The sequence below is a fragment of the Piliocolobus tephrosceles genome, chromosome 14 (genome assembly GCF_002776525.5).
Source record: "Piliocolobus tephrosceles isolate RC106 chromosome 14, ASM277652v3, whole genome shotgun sequence".
NCBI classification, from domain to species: Eukaryota; Metazoa; Chordata; class Mammalia; order Primates; family Cercopithecidae; genus Piliocolobus; species Piliocolobus tephrosceles.
Window position 1 is genome coordinate 89,050,518 of NC_045447.1, and position 17,843 is coordinate 89,068,360.

General features: G+C 36.9%; 1 protein-coding gene across 3 annotated transcripts in view; it reads right to left on the bottom strand.

Moving 5' to 3' along the window:
• CARNMT1 (carnosine N-methyltransferase 1) overlaps window positions 1-17,843 on the bottom strand; it is a 46,156-nt gene that overhangs the window by 16,130 nt on the left and 12,183 nt on the right. For all 3 annotated transcript variants that reach the window (XM_023213298.1, XM_023213296.3, XM_023213297.1), the window contains exons 3-5: window positions 17,655-17,818; window positions 1,318-1,458; window positions 188-366 (exon numbers count right to left, since the gene is read on the bottom strand). In XM_023213298.1, coding sequence (XP_023069066.1) covers window positions 188-366; window positions 1,318-1,458; window positions 17,655-17,818 — 484 coding nt within the window. The remainder of the gene's footprint in view (window positions 1-187; window positions 367-1,317; window positions 1,459-17,654; window positions 17,819-17,843) is intronic.

A 17,843-nucleotide genomic window follows, 5' to 3' on the forward strand; every position in this document is an offset into this window, starting at 1 on the left:
TAGATATCTTACACTTCTTATTTCCTATCACTGCCTTGTACATGACCTTGAAAAACATTCTAAATTGACACTGACGTATGCCTTAGGTTCTACCGTCAAAATGAATGATCTAAACCTTGATTTAGGATAAAACTGGCTCATTAAATTTAGAATAAAGGACAAGACTTTTTAAATGCTTTTGACTTACTGCATTCTGAATAAATCTCTTGAAAGTCTCCTGCTGTCATAGAAAAGTTAGAACCAGGAGGAAGACTGTGGGGGTCAACATCAGGGAAAAAGATGGGTCGAATCTGATCAGCTGATCTCCGGTTATTGCTAAACTGATGGATCCAAGGATAAAGTTTGTATTTATTAATTTCAGAACATCTGCAAAATATGAGTATAAAATCAGCTGTTAACTAAATGTTTTACCAAGAAAATCCACTTTAAATGCTAAAATATACTGTTTAATTGAAGATTTGCACATAAAATTAATATTTAAAGAGTCACTATTACAGCTTCCCTAATTATCTGAAAGTGTACATATACATGTAGATGAGCAACCAATTATGGATTACAGACAGAAAAAAAGTAAATTCAAAGATATAAATTTGCTGTTCATTCAAATTTTTAAAAAGGTATTTCTAAACTTCAAAACCAAGTAAAACAGTCCAACGAGGTTTTTTAAAACGGTACTGGTTTCAACTAAAACAGTTTGCGATCTATTTTTTGTATAACCCTCTTCTTTTTCCCTTTTTCACCAACCCCCTAAAACTCATACTGCCATCTGAGACAACATATTATTTAAACAAGGCAGCTACTCAATGTACATCTTCTGGCTTTAAAAATAACAATTCTTTTCCACTGCCTTCCAAAAGAGGCCACACAAGTTCTGAGAGATCTTTCCAACTCAGTCATGAGAGCATACTTGGCCATTTTATAAGAACTTGATTAAGGAGAAAAAGTTATAATTGCTAAACTAAACTCTTATTTAACTAAAGAAACAAGGAGGTAAAGATGCTTAAGGAATAAATTTAAAAATACTCCTTCCTGGTTCATACTTAGTCCTGAAGATTTTGTACAGAAATCATTTCATGGAATGCCCAGTCACCTTCTATAAAGTCACTTACCCATCCTGTTTCAACATTCTAATAACTAGGCAATTGGTTCAAGTGATAATTTGTATAAGTACTTTGATTTTAACATAAGAAACATTTGTGATAGATATAATAATCAAATGCTATGTACTTATCTTCAAATTCAAAATTGTTCAAGAAAATAGGTAAGTCAATCTGATTCTGAGAAATTACTATTTCCAGCAAAAAATAAATTAAATACCTGTTGAGTACAAAGTTGGAAGAAAAGAGCATAAAAAAACTCCATTCATTTCCTTGACAAGCATAACCTAGCATAGCTATTTCCCAGGCCAGTCTTCCTAGTCCAGCACCAGGTACCAGAATATTTACTTTAGAAGGATCCCTGAAATGAAATAAGGCAATTATGTCCAACCCCTCAAAGAAAAAAAGAAAAATACAAAATCCATATTAACAACTAAAAACTTACTCATTTATTCAATAAGAATAAGCTCACTAAAACTCTGACTTCTCACAATCAAGAAATACTTCTAAATATCAAAAATAAGAGGTATAAGGAATTATTATGTATGTTCCGATATCAAATGAGGGTTTTAGCCCTCAAAAATTATTTTTCAGAAAAAAGGAGTCCCCTTACATCTGAAGACTTATAAAGTCACTCATATTCCTAATAAGCTGACACCCTGAACAACCATTTTAGAAAAACAAATTATTCCAAGGGATCCCAATTAAATATGAAGAATTTGAACAAAAGTACTTCATCATATGGGACAATAAACACAACATAACTTTATTTCTAAATTTTATATGTAACCCAATTGTTTATGTTAGATTAAACAGATGTAGAGTTTAATGTGTCGGGTATATCTCTAAATCCCTATACATTTTAGTTGACAAGAATTTGAGGGAGGGAATATTTTCATGGGGGAAATGGGAAATGGCCCTCTAATTAAACATACATGATAACAAATATATTACACCAAACCAGAGGTTCACAACCAAACTGATCTCTACCTACTAGCACCACACTGCCATTTACGTATTTCCTTCACATAAGATCCATCATTCCACTTTCAAACCACTAAAAGCTTTACCAAAACAAGGCTTTTTCTTAGGAATTTTGGCAAATCAATATAATCCCGAGGACACTAAAATTGTAGTCTTATAAGAAGCCAAAGGAAAATGTATACAATCAGCTAATATCACGTCAAGTAAAAAGAAACTTCACTACTGTATTTCCTAAATTTGGTTCACAAATCAAATCCAATTTCCAAATCTACTCCTACTAATTATTTTTTATCTTTAACCACATGGCCTTTAAGTTTGGCATGCTCCAAGCAGCAACAGGGCACTTTACTAGCAGCCCATATAACCTTTGCATGTCACACTTCAAAATAAAAAAGAAAGAACACTATGGGGCTTTTGAAAACTCATAGCTCTAGGACTCGGGTGCTATTCCTTACATAAGGGACCTGCCATGATGGCCTGCTACTCAGACCTAATCCTCTCTCACTTCTCACTCCCTACCAGGCCCACCAAAACCCCTACTCCGCAGAATTACCTTTCTTTTCTCAATTCCCATCTGCCCAATCATAACATGCATTTCCAGCCCTACCCCAGCAAGCGGCTGTTCTCAGCTTAGATTTTTTTTTTTTTAATTATCTGATCAAAGTCATGCAACAGAAAGAAAAAGGATTTGGAAGTAAATTCATATAGTATTTAAATATTTATATAAAAATAACCAGCAATCAATTTCCAAATGGCTGATGACCCCAGTAAAATATTACCACGCAGAAGTTAGAAATTATGCTACCCTGAAGGGAAAGCTGTGCCAATAATGTTAACAACAATTATTTTGCTAACTTATGGAAAGTTAACTTAATGACTGCTTTTACCAAATTATCCTTAACTAAACGGAACCACAGAACTCTCTACCTCAACCTAACGGCAGAAAATATATTAACAGTACCTTGTATTAAAACTGCTATTGAAAGGCTATCATCAAGTCACAGAATGCAGAATACATCAAAGTCCTATCTTAAGAGTTAACAGACACTAATACAGATCTAAATTACAGGCATTATGACAAAGAGGAAGTGGACATGTAAGAAATGCATTAAAACAAACCCTCTAGAACTGAAAAAATGATCAAGAACTATGCAATCAATGGTAAGATGGAGAAAATTTTTCCCTAAATCTTTGTTCTTAGCTAGATTTTCTTCATTTGGTCTTTACACAAGGGATATTAACAGCATAATAAAAAGTTCCTCTAACTATGATGTGTATGAAACTAAGGCACTCTAAGTGGGAATTTCTGCTATGAATCCGCATAAAGTCTAGGGCATTTCTATGAGGTCATTTCTGTGGAGAACAAGAAATATAAATCTAATACAGACCTTAATGGTGAGACAACCTTAAACCAGGCTGAATTTTTTTTTAAGCAGGAATAGAGAGGCATACAATATGTGGCTCAGTAATCAAATGGTGCCTACTTGAGATTCTTAGCGAAAATAAGCAAGTCACCAAGTTTACCTAGTTAATAAGGTACAAATACGGAGAAGCAGTACATTTACTACAAATGTGATCTCCCTAATAACAGGAAGAAAAGTTTCAACAGTTTATTTAAGACAAATGGGAATGGAGAAGAAAGGATACATCTGTAAGGACATGGAGCCCATGTGTCTAAAGAGGCCACAGATCACATTTCCATCACCCTTTCTGCTCCAGCTTTTTCACCAGCAGTAAATATTGCTCTTGACAGAGGTTTCCTTTGCTGCACACAGAACGATCTTTGCACTGCAGTTGTAAATTTTAAAACTCCAACACAAAATGCTGTCTTGTTGGGTCAATATTATGACACTTGGCTGACCCCTAGTGGTAGAAGTAAATACAACTTTTAAGTACCTACAGTGGTTCTCTTTGAATCACAGTACTGTCAAACAGTACAGTACAGTACAGTACAGTACAGTAAAAGCCACTAACTACATGCGGCTACTGAACACTTAAAATGTGGCTAGTGCAAATTGAGACGTGCTGTAAGTGTAAAATAAACACCAAATTTAAAGACAGTATAAAAAGTAATGAAAAACATCTCATTAATAATCTATTACATCAAAATTTTTAAAATAAAAACAAAATTGCTTCTTTTAAAAAATATGGCTGCCCTGAGCACACTGCCTGTGGCGTAGCCCTGCTCTGCAGAAGCAGTCAAAAAAATTTTTTTTAAATATGAAAAAAAGATCTAAAGCAGCTATATGGCAAAATGTCAAGGTTTAACAGAGCTAGTATTGAAGTTCTTTTTTTTTTTTTTTAATTTGAGACAGTCTTACTCTGTTGCCCAGGCTGGAGTGCAATAGTGCCATCTCGGTCACTGCAGCCTCTGCCTCCCAGGCTCAGACGATCCTCCTGCCTCAGCCTCCCAGGTGGCTGGGACTACAGGTGTGTGCCACCATGCTCAGCTAATTTTCATATTTTTTAAGAGATGGGGTTTTGCCGTGTTGCCCAGGCTGGTCTTGAACTCCTGAGGGGCTGAAGCAACCTACCCACCATGGCCTCCCAAAGTGCTGGGATTACAGGTGTGAGCCACCACACCCAGCCAAAATTTTTTTTATTCATCATAGAAACTGGACTATAAATCAAGAGTGTTTAACACCTCCTAACTTACCTCTTCAACAACTCCCAACAAATAACTCTTTATTTCAGCCAGACAACTTCTCACTGATCCCAGAAAAGACTTTCTCATGTTAAATCTTTAGCGCTTTTACCCACAGAAACTCAAATTATTACCTTATCATTATAAATTATCACTTCATCTATATTTCCTAAATATCCCAGGCAAAGTTCCCTGAACTCTCTTCTGTATGCTTTCAACAATTCATTCATACTTCTATTATAGTTTACATACCAAGGTTCTTCACTTTGCATCATTCACTTAACACATACCGCAACTATGGCTTGCAGGCCAGTCACCTGTCACTGTAAATGAAGTTTTACTGAAACACAGCCATACTCACTCATCTAAGAATTGTTTATTGCTACATTCCTACAACAAGGCGCTAAGCAGTCTCAACAGAGACCACATTGCCGGCAAAGCCTAAAACATTTACTGTCTCGCACTACAAGAAAACATCTGCCAACCCCTGATCTAATACAATACCCCAAATCTCTTTCATAGCAGTACACAGAGCTTCCTTAACTCACTGCATGATTGTAACATAATTTATCAAAATCTCCTAATTAAGGACATTTACATTGTTTCCAATCTGTCATTATCATAATGTTAAAACTAATACCCTTAGAATGAATAACTCCTTTTTATTTTGAAAAATTGTACTTCCCACACTACACTAATGTAGTGGCATGAATAACTTTCACAGGCAGAAATATATGTGTAGAACAACTTCCCTCAAATTGAACTTCAAGAATCAAGATATGCATTTGTTTTTTGTTTTGTTTTGTTATGAGACAAAGTCTCGCTCTGTCGCCCAGGCTAGAGTACAGTGGCACGATCTTGACTCACTACAACCTCCGCCTCCAGGGTTAAAGTGATTCTCCTGCCTCAGCCTCCTGAATAGCTGGGACTACAGGCCCATGCCACCACACCCAGCTAATTTTTTATATTGTTAGTAGAGAGAGGTTTCGCATGTTAGTGAGGCTGGTCTTGAACTCCTGACCTCAGGTGATCCACCTACTTCAGCTTCCCAAAGTGCTGGGATTACAGGCGTGAGCCATGGCACCTGGCCAAGATCTGCATTTGAATTTTGACAAATAAGCCAAATTGTTCTACGTAATTTTTTGCTAATTTATTCTTCCACCAGCAACGTATTTATGTTTCCTAACACCTTCACTAATAGTTATCTAACTTTTAAACCTTTGCAATAAGTAAAAAATGGCATCTTAAGGTGGTTTTTACATTTGCATTTCCTTATGAGATTGAGTGTCCTGTATATCTTTTTCTGTGATTTATTTACAGCATTTGTCTACTGGGTTATGAATGCTGAATGGTTTTCTACTGTATTATTCCTCTAGATCTGTAAGCACTTGAAATCTTGACTTGAAAGAAATATGAAACACATACTTGTCTTTGGTCTAGGAGGGCTTTCAGGATGAGGGAGAAATCTATCTTTAGTCTCCAAACTACCACCTGCACTATTTGGCAGTCTGACATTTCCTCCAATTTCCTCCATTTTCTTTTTTAAAATGAGTTCTCCTAGCTAAAATAATCTTTTCATGAACTATAATTTACATTATTTATTTTATCTTAAGTGGGAAAAAAATGCTTCTTTAGAGCTCAGAGTATTTTTTTCCTAATGCCCAACTATATAAAAGAAAAAATGAATTCAACCAGTCAGTAGTGCATCAGTATCTTTTTGGAGTGTTTGTGTATATATATTAAAATGCAAAGAAATAACAGATTTCCCCCCACAAATCACTTCAAAGTCTTCTAAAATTGAAGGGGCTAATGAAATTAAGATCTAAAAAATACAGTCCAGCAACTTTTAGACTCAAAAAATGTGATTTGACATGTTAGCCTTCCTTCCAGACAGGATGCAAGCTTAAGAATCTATATTTCCTTACCTACTATAAGCTTTACAACACTGAATTCTTATATTTAAATGATTAGACATTCACTTGGAAAATTTTTTTTAAAAATCTCAATACATACTGGTCTGACCATCAATTAAGAAGAGTTATTACATTATGTTTATGCTCACATGTGAGAAAAAGGTTTAAATCCTAAGCTCATTCTTTAAATTAAAAACATATATATTGTAAATTTCAATAAGCAACTGCTCACTAGTGTTCAAATCCTATTTAAAACAAAAACAAACCAGAGGATAATAACTACTGAAGTGTTTGGCATTCAGCACAACGAAAAACAGCATTTCCTTAATCAACAAACAGACTCTACACAAAAGCAAGTCAATCTGTGGCTTCAAAGCTGCTTGTGCTTGCAAACTTAGGCATATTAAAAACTCTAAACATAGACAAATTGGAGAAACTGATGTATGTGTTTCCTTAGGAAAAATATTTTAATGACCACAAATATACTTAATTCTACACATATTTCATTAAGTACATGTTCTTCTATAGGCAGTTTAATCAGAAAAGGCCTTCAGTGAAATTTAAACACACACACACACACACACACACACACACACACAAAGGCTAGCTGACATAAATTTGTGTTAACTCCAGCCTGAGTATAAAGACATTAAATTCCCCAGGTACTCACTGTGGCATAAACAGAGTCCTAGAAATTTATCTGAAAGACACAAAGTTGACCAGAATTTATCTAGCATCAACCTGGATTCTGAATGGCTACAATTAATGACCCTTTTCTTTTTTTTTTTCTTTTTCTTTGAGACAGAGTCTCACTCTGTCGCTCAGGTTGGAGTGCAGTAGCTCAATCTCGGCTCACTGCAACCTCCACCTCCCAGGTTCAAGCGATTCTCCTGCCTTGGCCTCCCAGGTAACTGGGATTACAAGTGTGCACCATCACACCCAGCTAATTTTTGTATTTTTAGTAGAGGTGGGGTCTTACCGTGTTGGCCAGGGTGGTCTTGAACTCCTGACCCCAAGTGTTCCACCCATCTTGACCTCCCAAAGTGCTGGGATTACAGGCATGAGCCACCACACTCGGCCTAATACCCTTTTTTTCCAGGCTCTAGGGTTTACTTATTCTGGCAAAGCTATGATTTCAATATGGATGCAGCCCTTACAGTGTTTTATTAGGTTTCCTGTTTAGGTTTTTTTGATAGCTTACCTTATCTACTATAAGGAAACCAATCTAAATCAAGTAAAGCAAATAACATACAAAGAAATATAACCAAAAAAAAGTACAATGGATATTACATTTTAGGGTACTTCATTTAAAGTTTATATATACCTATCCACTTTTATAACAATTACTTTCAGGAAAGGAAACTGGGTAACTGAGGAACAGTTATGGGAAGGAGAGTATATATCCCTTGAAACCTTTTAAGTTTTAAATCCTGTAAAATGTTTTACTTATTTAGAACAGTTTTAAATTATTTTTATTTAAAAAATAACCTATTGTTACCATTTAGAGTTAACTCATCCTTTCCTCACCAGTTTACATTTTGTCAAGTAACAATAACAATGGAAAAGTAACAGTGTGTGCTAGTTCACTAATTATCTTTAACAATGGCATGCCCTTTTAGTATTCTGACACTGTTATACTAATTAATGGTCTCATACATGATTCTATAATCACTGAGTCTAAACAAAGTCATGTTTTAAGTGCCAGAAATGATGTTCATATAAACATTTCACATTCAGCCTCCAACATTCACTCAAACATTGGTACATTTCTATTAAAAGCCTTATCAATTAAAACCTACATGTATTTCAACAACAGATATTTTGAATTTTGAGGTATACCTGGACTTTATAGAAAGTATTAAACTAGTATCTATTACTTTATAAAGCAGGGCACTGAATATATCTATTGAGAGAGAATACCAACTAGAAACTTTAAGAATGTAACATCTTTTTGGAAACAACAACATTTATTTAAAAGATTATTTACCACGACCAAGTGGAATTTATCCCAGGAATGCAAGGATGGTTCAACATAAGAAAATCAATTGATGAAATATATCACATTAATGGAAGAAAAAACATATATATCATCTCAACTGATGCAAAAAAGATATTTGACAAAATTCAGCACTCTATCAGAAAAACCTTTAGAAAACTTAAGAAAATTTGGCTGGGTGTGGTGGCTCACACCTGTAATCCCAGCACTTTGGGAGGCCAAGGTGGGCAGATCACTGGAGGTCAAGAGTTTGAGATCAGCCTGACCAATATGGTGAAACCCTGTCTCTACTGAAAATACAAAAATTAGCCAGGTGTGGTGGTGGATGCCTGTAATCCCAGCTACTCGGGAGGCTGAGGCAGGAGAATCACTTGAACCCAGGAGGTAGAGGTTGCAGTGAGCCAAGATCGTGCCACTGCACTCCAGCCTGGGTGACAGAGCGAGACCCTGCCTTGAGAAAAAAAAAAAAACTAAGAAAATTCTTCAACATGATAAAGGGTATTTATGAAAGTCCCACAGCTACTCAATGGTGAAGGACTGAAAGCTTTCTCCCTAAGAACAGAAACAAGGAAACAAAAGGCATTCAAATTGGAAAGGAAAAGGTAAAAACGAGATCTCTTTTTGCATGTGATCCACAAAGTATCCCTAAGAAAGTTAATAGAGCTAAAAAGCAAGATTACAGGGTACAAGATCAACACACAAAAATCAGTTGTGTTTCTACTACACCAGCAACAAAAATTCTGAAAAGTAAATTAAGAAAGCAATTCCATTTATAATAGCATCTAACACAGGGATATCGAATCTTTTGGCTTCCCTGGGCCACACTGGAAGAATTGTCTTGGGCCACACATAAAATAACAATAACAACAGCTGATGAACTTAAAAAAAAAAAAAAAAAAACCCTCACAATGTTTTAAGAAAGTTTACAAATTTGTGCTGGGCCACATTCAAAGCTGTCCTGGGACGCATGCAGCCCACTGGCCATGGGTTGGATAAGTTTGATTTAAAGGAATTACATACATACAGATAAATCTTTTTTTTTTTTTTTCTTGAGACAGCGTCTCACTCTATTGCCCAGGCTGGAGTGCAATGGCATGATCTCGGCTCACTGCAACCTCCACCTCCTGAGTTCAAGCGATTCTTCTGCCTCAGCCTTCCAAGTACCTGCAATTACAGGTGCATGCCACCATGCCCAGCTACTTTTTGTATTTTAGTAGAGATGGGGTTTCACCATGTTGGCCAGGCTGGTCTTGAACTCCTGACCCTGTGATCCACCTGCCTCGGCCTCCCAAAGTGCTGGGATTACAGGCATGAGCCACCATGCCCGACCACATACAAATAAATCTAACCAAAGTGAAAGACCCGTACACTGAAAACTACAAAACACTGCTGAGAGAAATTAAGTTCTAAATAGATGGAAAGACATACTGTGATAATGTGTAAGATTTAACATTGTCAAGACCTCAGTACTACCCAAAGCAATCTACATATTCAGCACAATCCTTAATCAAAATTCCAACAACCTTTTCTGCAGAAATGAAAAAACCTGAAATTCACAAGAATTACAAGAGGGCCCCAAAATAATCTTGAAAAACAACAAAGGACTCACACTTCCTGACTTTGAAATTTATAAATCTACTACGGCAATTAAAATAGTATGTTATGGCATAAGGACAAACATACAGACCAATGAAACAGAATACAGAGTACAGAAAAAACCCACATATATGGTCCACTAATTTTCAACAAGTCTACCAAGACCATTCAATTGGGAAAGGACAGTCTTTCTTTTTGTTTTTTAAACAAATGTACTGGGAAAACTGGATATCCATATGCAAAAGAATGAAGTTGGATTACTACCTTAACCACATATAAAAATTAACTCAGCTGGGGGCGGTGGCTCACGCCTGTAATCCCAGCACTTTGGGAGGCCGAGGCAGGCGGATCACGAGGTCAGGAAATCGAGACCATCCTGGCTAACACGGTGAAACCCCGTCTCTACTAAAAATGCAAAAAATTAGCCAGGCATGGTGGCGGGCGCCTGTAGTCCCAGCTACTTGGAGGCTGAGGCAGGAGAATGGCGGGAACCCGGGAGGCGGAGCTTGCAGTGAGCCAAGAACGCGCCACTGCACTCCAGCCTGGGCAACTGAGCAAGAAGACTCTGTCTCAAAAAAAAAAAAAAAAAATTAACTCAAAATAGATCAAAGACCTAAACTTGGGAATTAAAACTATAAAAACTTTAGTTTATTTTTTAAATTCCTTTCAACTTTAGAGATAAATCTTTGCAATGTTGCCCAGGCTGGGGTGCAGTGGCTATTAGAGGTGCAATCACAGCATACAGCACAGCACACTACACCCCTGAACTCCTGGGCTCAAGCAATCCTCCTGCCTCAGCCTCCTGAGCAGCTGGGACTACTGGTGTTTGCCACCATGCCCAGCCCAAGTATTTCTTTTTTTTTTTTTCGGTGTAAGTAACCCATACCAAGTATTTCTTAACGTTGCAAAGATATTCCTACTACTCTGATGCAGGAAAAATGTTAAAATCATCAAACATAAAAGGTGAGATGCATATGAAACCTCAGAGAGCAATAATATCCTGCATTGCCATATTTCTAGATGCAAGACTTATGGACAAATAAGTGATTATTAGAAGCAGCGAATACATGCAAATATACTAGAAATTAAAATCACTTAATGATTCAGTCAGCACCACCCCTTCCCCCCATCCCCCAGCCCACTAGTGGCCTAATAAGACTAAGGAGAAATGATTTTTTTCTGGTCATTAATATTACTTTATTGTCTACTATTCCTTTACATACAATGTCTGGCATTCAATTAAAAAAATTAAGAAACATGCAAAGAAGCAAGATAATGTGGAACTCATTGTTATAAGGAAGGCATCAAGAAAACAGTCACACAAACAGAATGTAAGAATCATCCGGTAGGGATTTTAAAATATCCATGAAAAGTATGTTAAAGCATCTAGTGCAAAATGCAGATCACATATACAAAAAAGGAATTTCGGTAGAGAGAGTAGAGAGTATATGTGTATGGCTGTGGATGTATATGTAAGTGCTAGAAATTAAAAAAAAATCAAAAAATGAGTAAAAAGAGTTTTTTTACTCGCTTATAAAAAAAAATAGAAAGAAAGAAGAAATTCTTTTTTTTTTTTTTTTTGAAATGGAGTTTCGCTCTTGCTGCCCAGGCTAGAATGCAATGGCATGATCTCAGCTCACTGCAACCTCTGCCTCTTTGGTTCAAGGGATTCTCCTGCCTCAGCCTCCCAAGTAGCTAGGATTATAGGGGCACACCACCACACCAAGCTAATTTTTCTATTTTTAGTAGAGGCAGGGTTTCATCATGTTGGCCAGGCTGGTCTTGAACTCCTGACCTCAACTGATCCACTCACCTCAGCCTCCCAAAGTGCTGGGATTATAGGTGTGAGTTACCACCCCATGCCAAGAACTCTTTCAAAGGACTTATCAGCAGATTAGCATAATAAATAATCAGTGAAGTTGAAGTTAGCTTAACAGAAATTATCCAAATTATACTATAAAGGGCTGGGAGGAGAGAGAGTGTGTGGAAAGAGTCATGTGAAACCTAAGAGATGACATGAAATGGTTTCATACTTAATATACATGTAACTGGAGTACCAGAAGAGAAAGAATTAGAGAAAATGATAGAGAAATAATGTGAAGAGATAATAGCAAAGCATTTCTGAATTGATGATACAGATCTACCCAAACCCCAAGACATTAGCAAACCCCAACCAAGATAAATACAAAGGAAACCACATTTAAGACACCTCACAGTCAAACTGCTAAATAATAAAGGTGAAGGCAGAGTGGGGAGAATGGGGAGTAACTGCTTAATGGATATGAGGTTTTATTCTGGGTTGATGAAATGTTTTGGATCTACACAGTGGTGGCAGATGTACAATACTGTGAAAGTACTGAATGCCACTGATTTATTTTAAATGATTACTTTTGTTATATGCAATTCGCCTCAATAAAAAACTAAGGGGAAAAGACATAAATATATAATTCTCAAAATTAAAAAAAAATGTTAACATGACCCTTTAACATATGAAGACAGTTTCACTCATAAGAGAAATGCAAATTAAGACTATGTAAATATACAATTTCCCACCCATCAGGCTGGCAAAAGGTCAAAAGCTTAAAACTACAGTATTTGTTAGGGCTGTGCATAAACAGGCATTTTCACACATTGCCAGTAAACAGAAAAAACAGTACAACCCTTATAGAAGAATATAGTAATGACTATGGCAGGCAGTCCCTGTAGTGGTGCTCCCATGCTCCCTACCTCCTGGTCCCCATGTCTTGCTTCTAACCAATAGAATATAGCAAAGGTGATGAGATGTCCCTCCTATGATTGTCATTATTATTATTATTGAGACAGGGTCTTGCTCTGTTGCCCAGGCTGGAATGCAGTAATGTTATCGCTGGAATGCAGTAATGTTATCACTGCAACTTTGAACTCCTGGGCTCAAATGATCCCCTCGCCTGGTGTCTGCCTCCAGAGTAGCTAGGACTATACAGGTGCATGCCACCTCACCTGGCTAATTTTTAAATTTTTAGTAGAGATGAGGTCTCACTATGTTGCCCAAGTTGGTCTTGAATTCCTGGCCTCAAGTAATTCTCCCATCTTGGTCTCTCAAAGTACTGGGATTATAGACATGAGCCTTGACACCCAGCTCTATGACTGTTCAACACTGTAAGACGGTTGACAGCTTGCTTGATATAGACACCCTCCTTGCTGGCTTGTGAAGTGGTCCTTTTGGGAAAGACAAGGAACTATACGTTGCCTCTAGGAGATGAGGCAGACTTCCAACTGATGAACAGAGAGCAGCTAAGACCCTCAGTCCTACAGTCACAATGAAAACAATTCTGCCTCAGTACTACAACTGCAGTTAAACAAAATGAAACATGAGTGACAGATTCTTCCCCAGTCAAGTCTCCAGGTGAAAACACAGCCCAGCAGACATCTGGATTGCTGCCTTGTAAGCTTCTACCCAGAAGAACCAGTTAAGCCAAGCCTAGACTCCTGACCTATAGAAACTGAAATCAATGTGTTATGCAGCAATTCCACTTCTAAGAATTTAAATTAAAGATACACTCTCCGGCACACATACCCGATGAAAGGAACTATCTAAGGATTTTTCTGCTAGCAAATGTGAGCTTCAAGGTCTTAATGCCAAATACTATATATCCTTGACCATTTGAGATGTGACTGAATATCACTTATATCTGAGCTCTGAGTGTACACTAATATGCTGGGTCAGTTAAGAGCCCAGGCACCGAAGGTCTTCAACTTTTTTTTTTTTCTTTGAGACAGCCCTTACTCTATTGACCAGGCTGGAGTTCAGTGGCATGATCTTGGCTCACTGCAACCTCTGCCTCCTGGGTTCAAACAATTCTCCTGCCTCAGACTCCCGAGTAGCTAGGATTACAGGTGTGCACCACCATGCCCAGCTAATTTTTGTATTTTTAGTAGAGATAGGGTTTCTCCATGTTAGCCAGGCTGCTCTTGAACTCTTGACCTCAAGTGATCCATCCGGCTCAGTCTAAGTGCTGGTATTATAAGTGTGAGCCACCACGCCTGGCCAAGTCTTGAAGTTTTAAGAGTTTTTTAAAAATTAGAGCTGCATTTGTCTTCAGAATGATCCATGCCCAAATACAGAACCATGTTGACTGGGTTACAGAGTTTGCATGGGAAAGTTCAAGTTGTTACACTGTGTTTTTAAAAAATGTTATCTACATGTATTGTTAAATCAGAGACCATGAGATCTACTTATCAGAACCAGGAAGATAAATTCTTCAGAGCTATTTCAACTGATACTTCTTTTCCTCAAAACTTGGTGTACTGTTGGGGAAAGGGCCCCACCATTTTTTGTCTTTGATATTAGCTCCGATTCTCATAACTTCATATAGGCCCTATAACTGCAGCAGAAAAAAATGCATGATGGAAAATTTCCATAACCCACGCACTGAGGCCTGAAAAATCATCCTTACTGGGTATAATTTATTATGATGCAATTAAGTGACAACTGATATTTCTCACCATGGACTGGTCAGGAATTGCTGCAAAGAAAAATAAACAGATCCTTCGGCATTATTTACATTCTAAAATTTGGTAAGGCAAAATCAGAATAAATTAGTTCTGAAATTATATTATGGATTTTTTAAAAGATTATCAAATAAAGTTATTTTTAAATAATTAGTTATACCTCCAGTAATATAAAAATACATATGCATAAAGTTATTAATTTTAACATTATGTATAATTGCTAGATAATGCCAACTACCTAAATAGCCTAATGTAGGAGAAAGTTGGTTGATAAACTATGATACATCCAAATAACAGAGTAATCTTCAGCTGGGGGAAAAAAAATGACTGAAGAGCTCTATGAACTGATAGTATAGCTATTTCCAGAAGACACTAAGTGAAAAAAGCAAGGCACAGAATAAATGTATGGTACACTATCTTTTGTGGATGACCAAAGGGGGTAATTATAAAGAAAAACAAAAAAGTCAGGCATAGTAGTTTATGCCTGTAATCCCAACATTTTGGGAGGCAGAGGCAGGAGGATCACTTGAGGCCAGGAGTTCAAGACCAGCCTGTTCAACATAGCAAGACCCCTGTCTCTACAAAAAATATTAAAAAGTTAGCTGGGAGGCTGAGGTGGGAGGAGTACTTGAGCCCCGGAGTTTAAGGCTAGAGTGAGCTATGATAACAACACTGTACTACAGCCTGGATGACAGAGCAATACTTTGTGTCAAAAAAAAACAGAGAGAGAGAGAGGAAAAAAAACACATCTACTTACTTTCTTTAAAAAAAAAAAAAGAATAAAAGGATGAATAAACAAGATGCCAATAATACTGATTATCCAAATGGGGTATAGAATAAAGGGAAGGGATAAAACACTAGGGGGCTGGGGATTGAAGGGAGAGCTAATTTGGGTAAATTGCAATGAATAAATTCACTATACCACCTTGTCTAAGGGAAAAATAACTATTAGCAAATCCCGAACTCCTTTTAGTAGGTTTCTTTTTCACAGAGGTATGAATGAAGCAATTCTGAAACCATTCTGTGTGTATTGTAGACAACTGGGCGAATAAGTAAATGTACTGATGTTGTTGGAAGCAAAGTGAGAAGAGGGAAAACCAAGGATAATCCTATAGAGTTGGGATTGGAATTAAGAGTTATCAGTATGAACCACAGTAAATTATGAAACTTGAATGTGGACTATAAATTACATAACGGTATTCAGCGTTAAATTTCCTCAATGGTTTCAGACATACACATACATAATGCAAGGGAAAGAGGAAGGGAGGGAAGAAGGAAGAGGAAACAATAAAAGCAAACGTGGCAAAATGTTAAAAACTAGTGAATTCAGGTAAAAAGTATAAGTGAATTCAGGAGGTCTCCATATAATTCATGCAACTTATCTGTAATTTTAAAGTTATTTCAAAATAGTTAAAATAGCCAGACATAGTGGTAGGTGTCTGCAATCCCAGCTACTCGGGAGGCTAAGGCACGAGACTCACTTGAGCCCAGGAAGCGGAGGTTGCAGTGAGCAGCGCCACTGCACCCCAGCCTGGGGAATAGAGTGAAAAATAAAAATAATAAATAAATAAATAATAACCAATAAAATAAAATGTCCCAACAAAAAACAGAGAGAAGAGACACATATGTATTGAAATTTCTGAAAGCATATACTCAAACGTAAAGTTGTCAATAATAAGGAGGCCAAGGAGAGGAGGAAAAGGAGCCGCTCTAAAATATCTTTAAATAAGACTGAATTCCATCCAGTAGCTTTTGTTAAATATATACCCCTAAATCAGGGGTTCCTAATCTGGGACTGAGGTTAGGTGGATTAAATTCTATCCATCAAGAGGTCTGTGGATAGAATTCACTGAGTCTCTGAAGCGAATGGGAAAAAATTACATTTTAATTTCAGAAACTGATTTTTTTTTTCAATTATAGATGCAGGCAACAAACAGTTTTGGCAATACCTCTGGACTTTATCAGGAAGAGAAATCACGTGTATTTTCACTTCACATTAGCTGAGGTTCTCAAAACAGTATATATCCCTTTCAGCATTTTCATAATACAGTAATTACACTTGCAGTTAAACTGTATTTAAAGTGATATATGATTTTTAAAAAATGCATCACAAATTTACTTTTTAAATATTTTGATAACTGTATTTCAAAATCACTGTTTTCTTTGTAATCCTATGCACTTAAACTTATTCACTTAAAATTGTTATTCTGGGCCAGGTGCAGTAGCTCACACCTGTAATCCCAGCACTTTGGGAGGAAGATGCAGGCAGATCACTTGAGGTCAGGAGTTCGAAACCAGCCTGGCCAACATGGTGAGACCCTGTCTCTACCAAAAACACAAAAATTAGCCAGGCGTGGTGGTGCAAGCCTGCAGTCCCAGCTACTTGGGAGTCTGAGGCATGAAAATCACTTGAACCCAGGAGGCAAGAGGTTGCAGTGAACTAAGACCACACCACTGCACTCCAGCCAGGGCAAGAGAGTGAGACTGTCTCAAAAAAAAATTATTCTGAAAAGCAGACCATGGGCTTCAGACTGACCAATGGTTCCAAGCCACAAAAAAGTTAAGAATCTCTGCTTGCTCAGAGGAACAGGTCCCTCACTTGTTTACAACTATGTCACAATGAAGGGAATTAAAAGTTTACTTTTTTTTGCTTCGCCATAAAGCAAATTATAAAAAGATACACATCATTGATAATTTTCCATCTAACCTTATTAATTTCTAAGTAATTTCCCCTAAGCACCAGCACAAAAATTATTCAAAATAATAACTGTAACCTCACACAGAGTATCCAATAACAAATGTAACACTTACACATGTAAAACATGCAGGCACACAGCAACTATAACAATGAAGCAAGACTGTGAAACATTTTATCAAGAAACTCAAGTGTTTATACACTTTAAAAACTTCATTAAAAACAAGGTACTATTTACCATCTCTCTTTTGGAAAATTTTTTAAAATTTCTTTAATGATTGGCTGGTAACAGGCATCCCTTTCTGCTTTCCCAGTTTCACTCCAGTCTCTCACAAACTGTTTCAATGTGGATTTTAACTTATCCATGTCAAATGTAGATGCTGGCATAATCTTTCCATTCCCCTGTTTAAAAAACAGACATCAATTA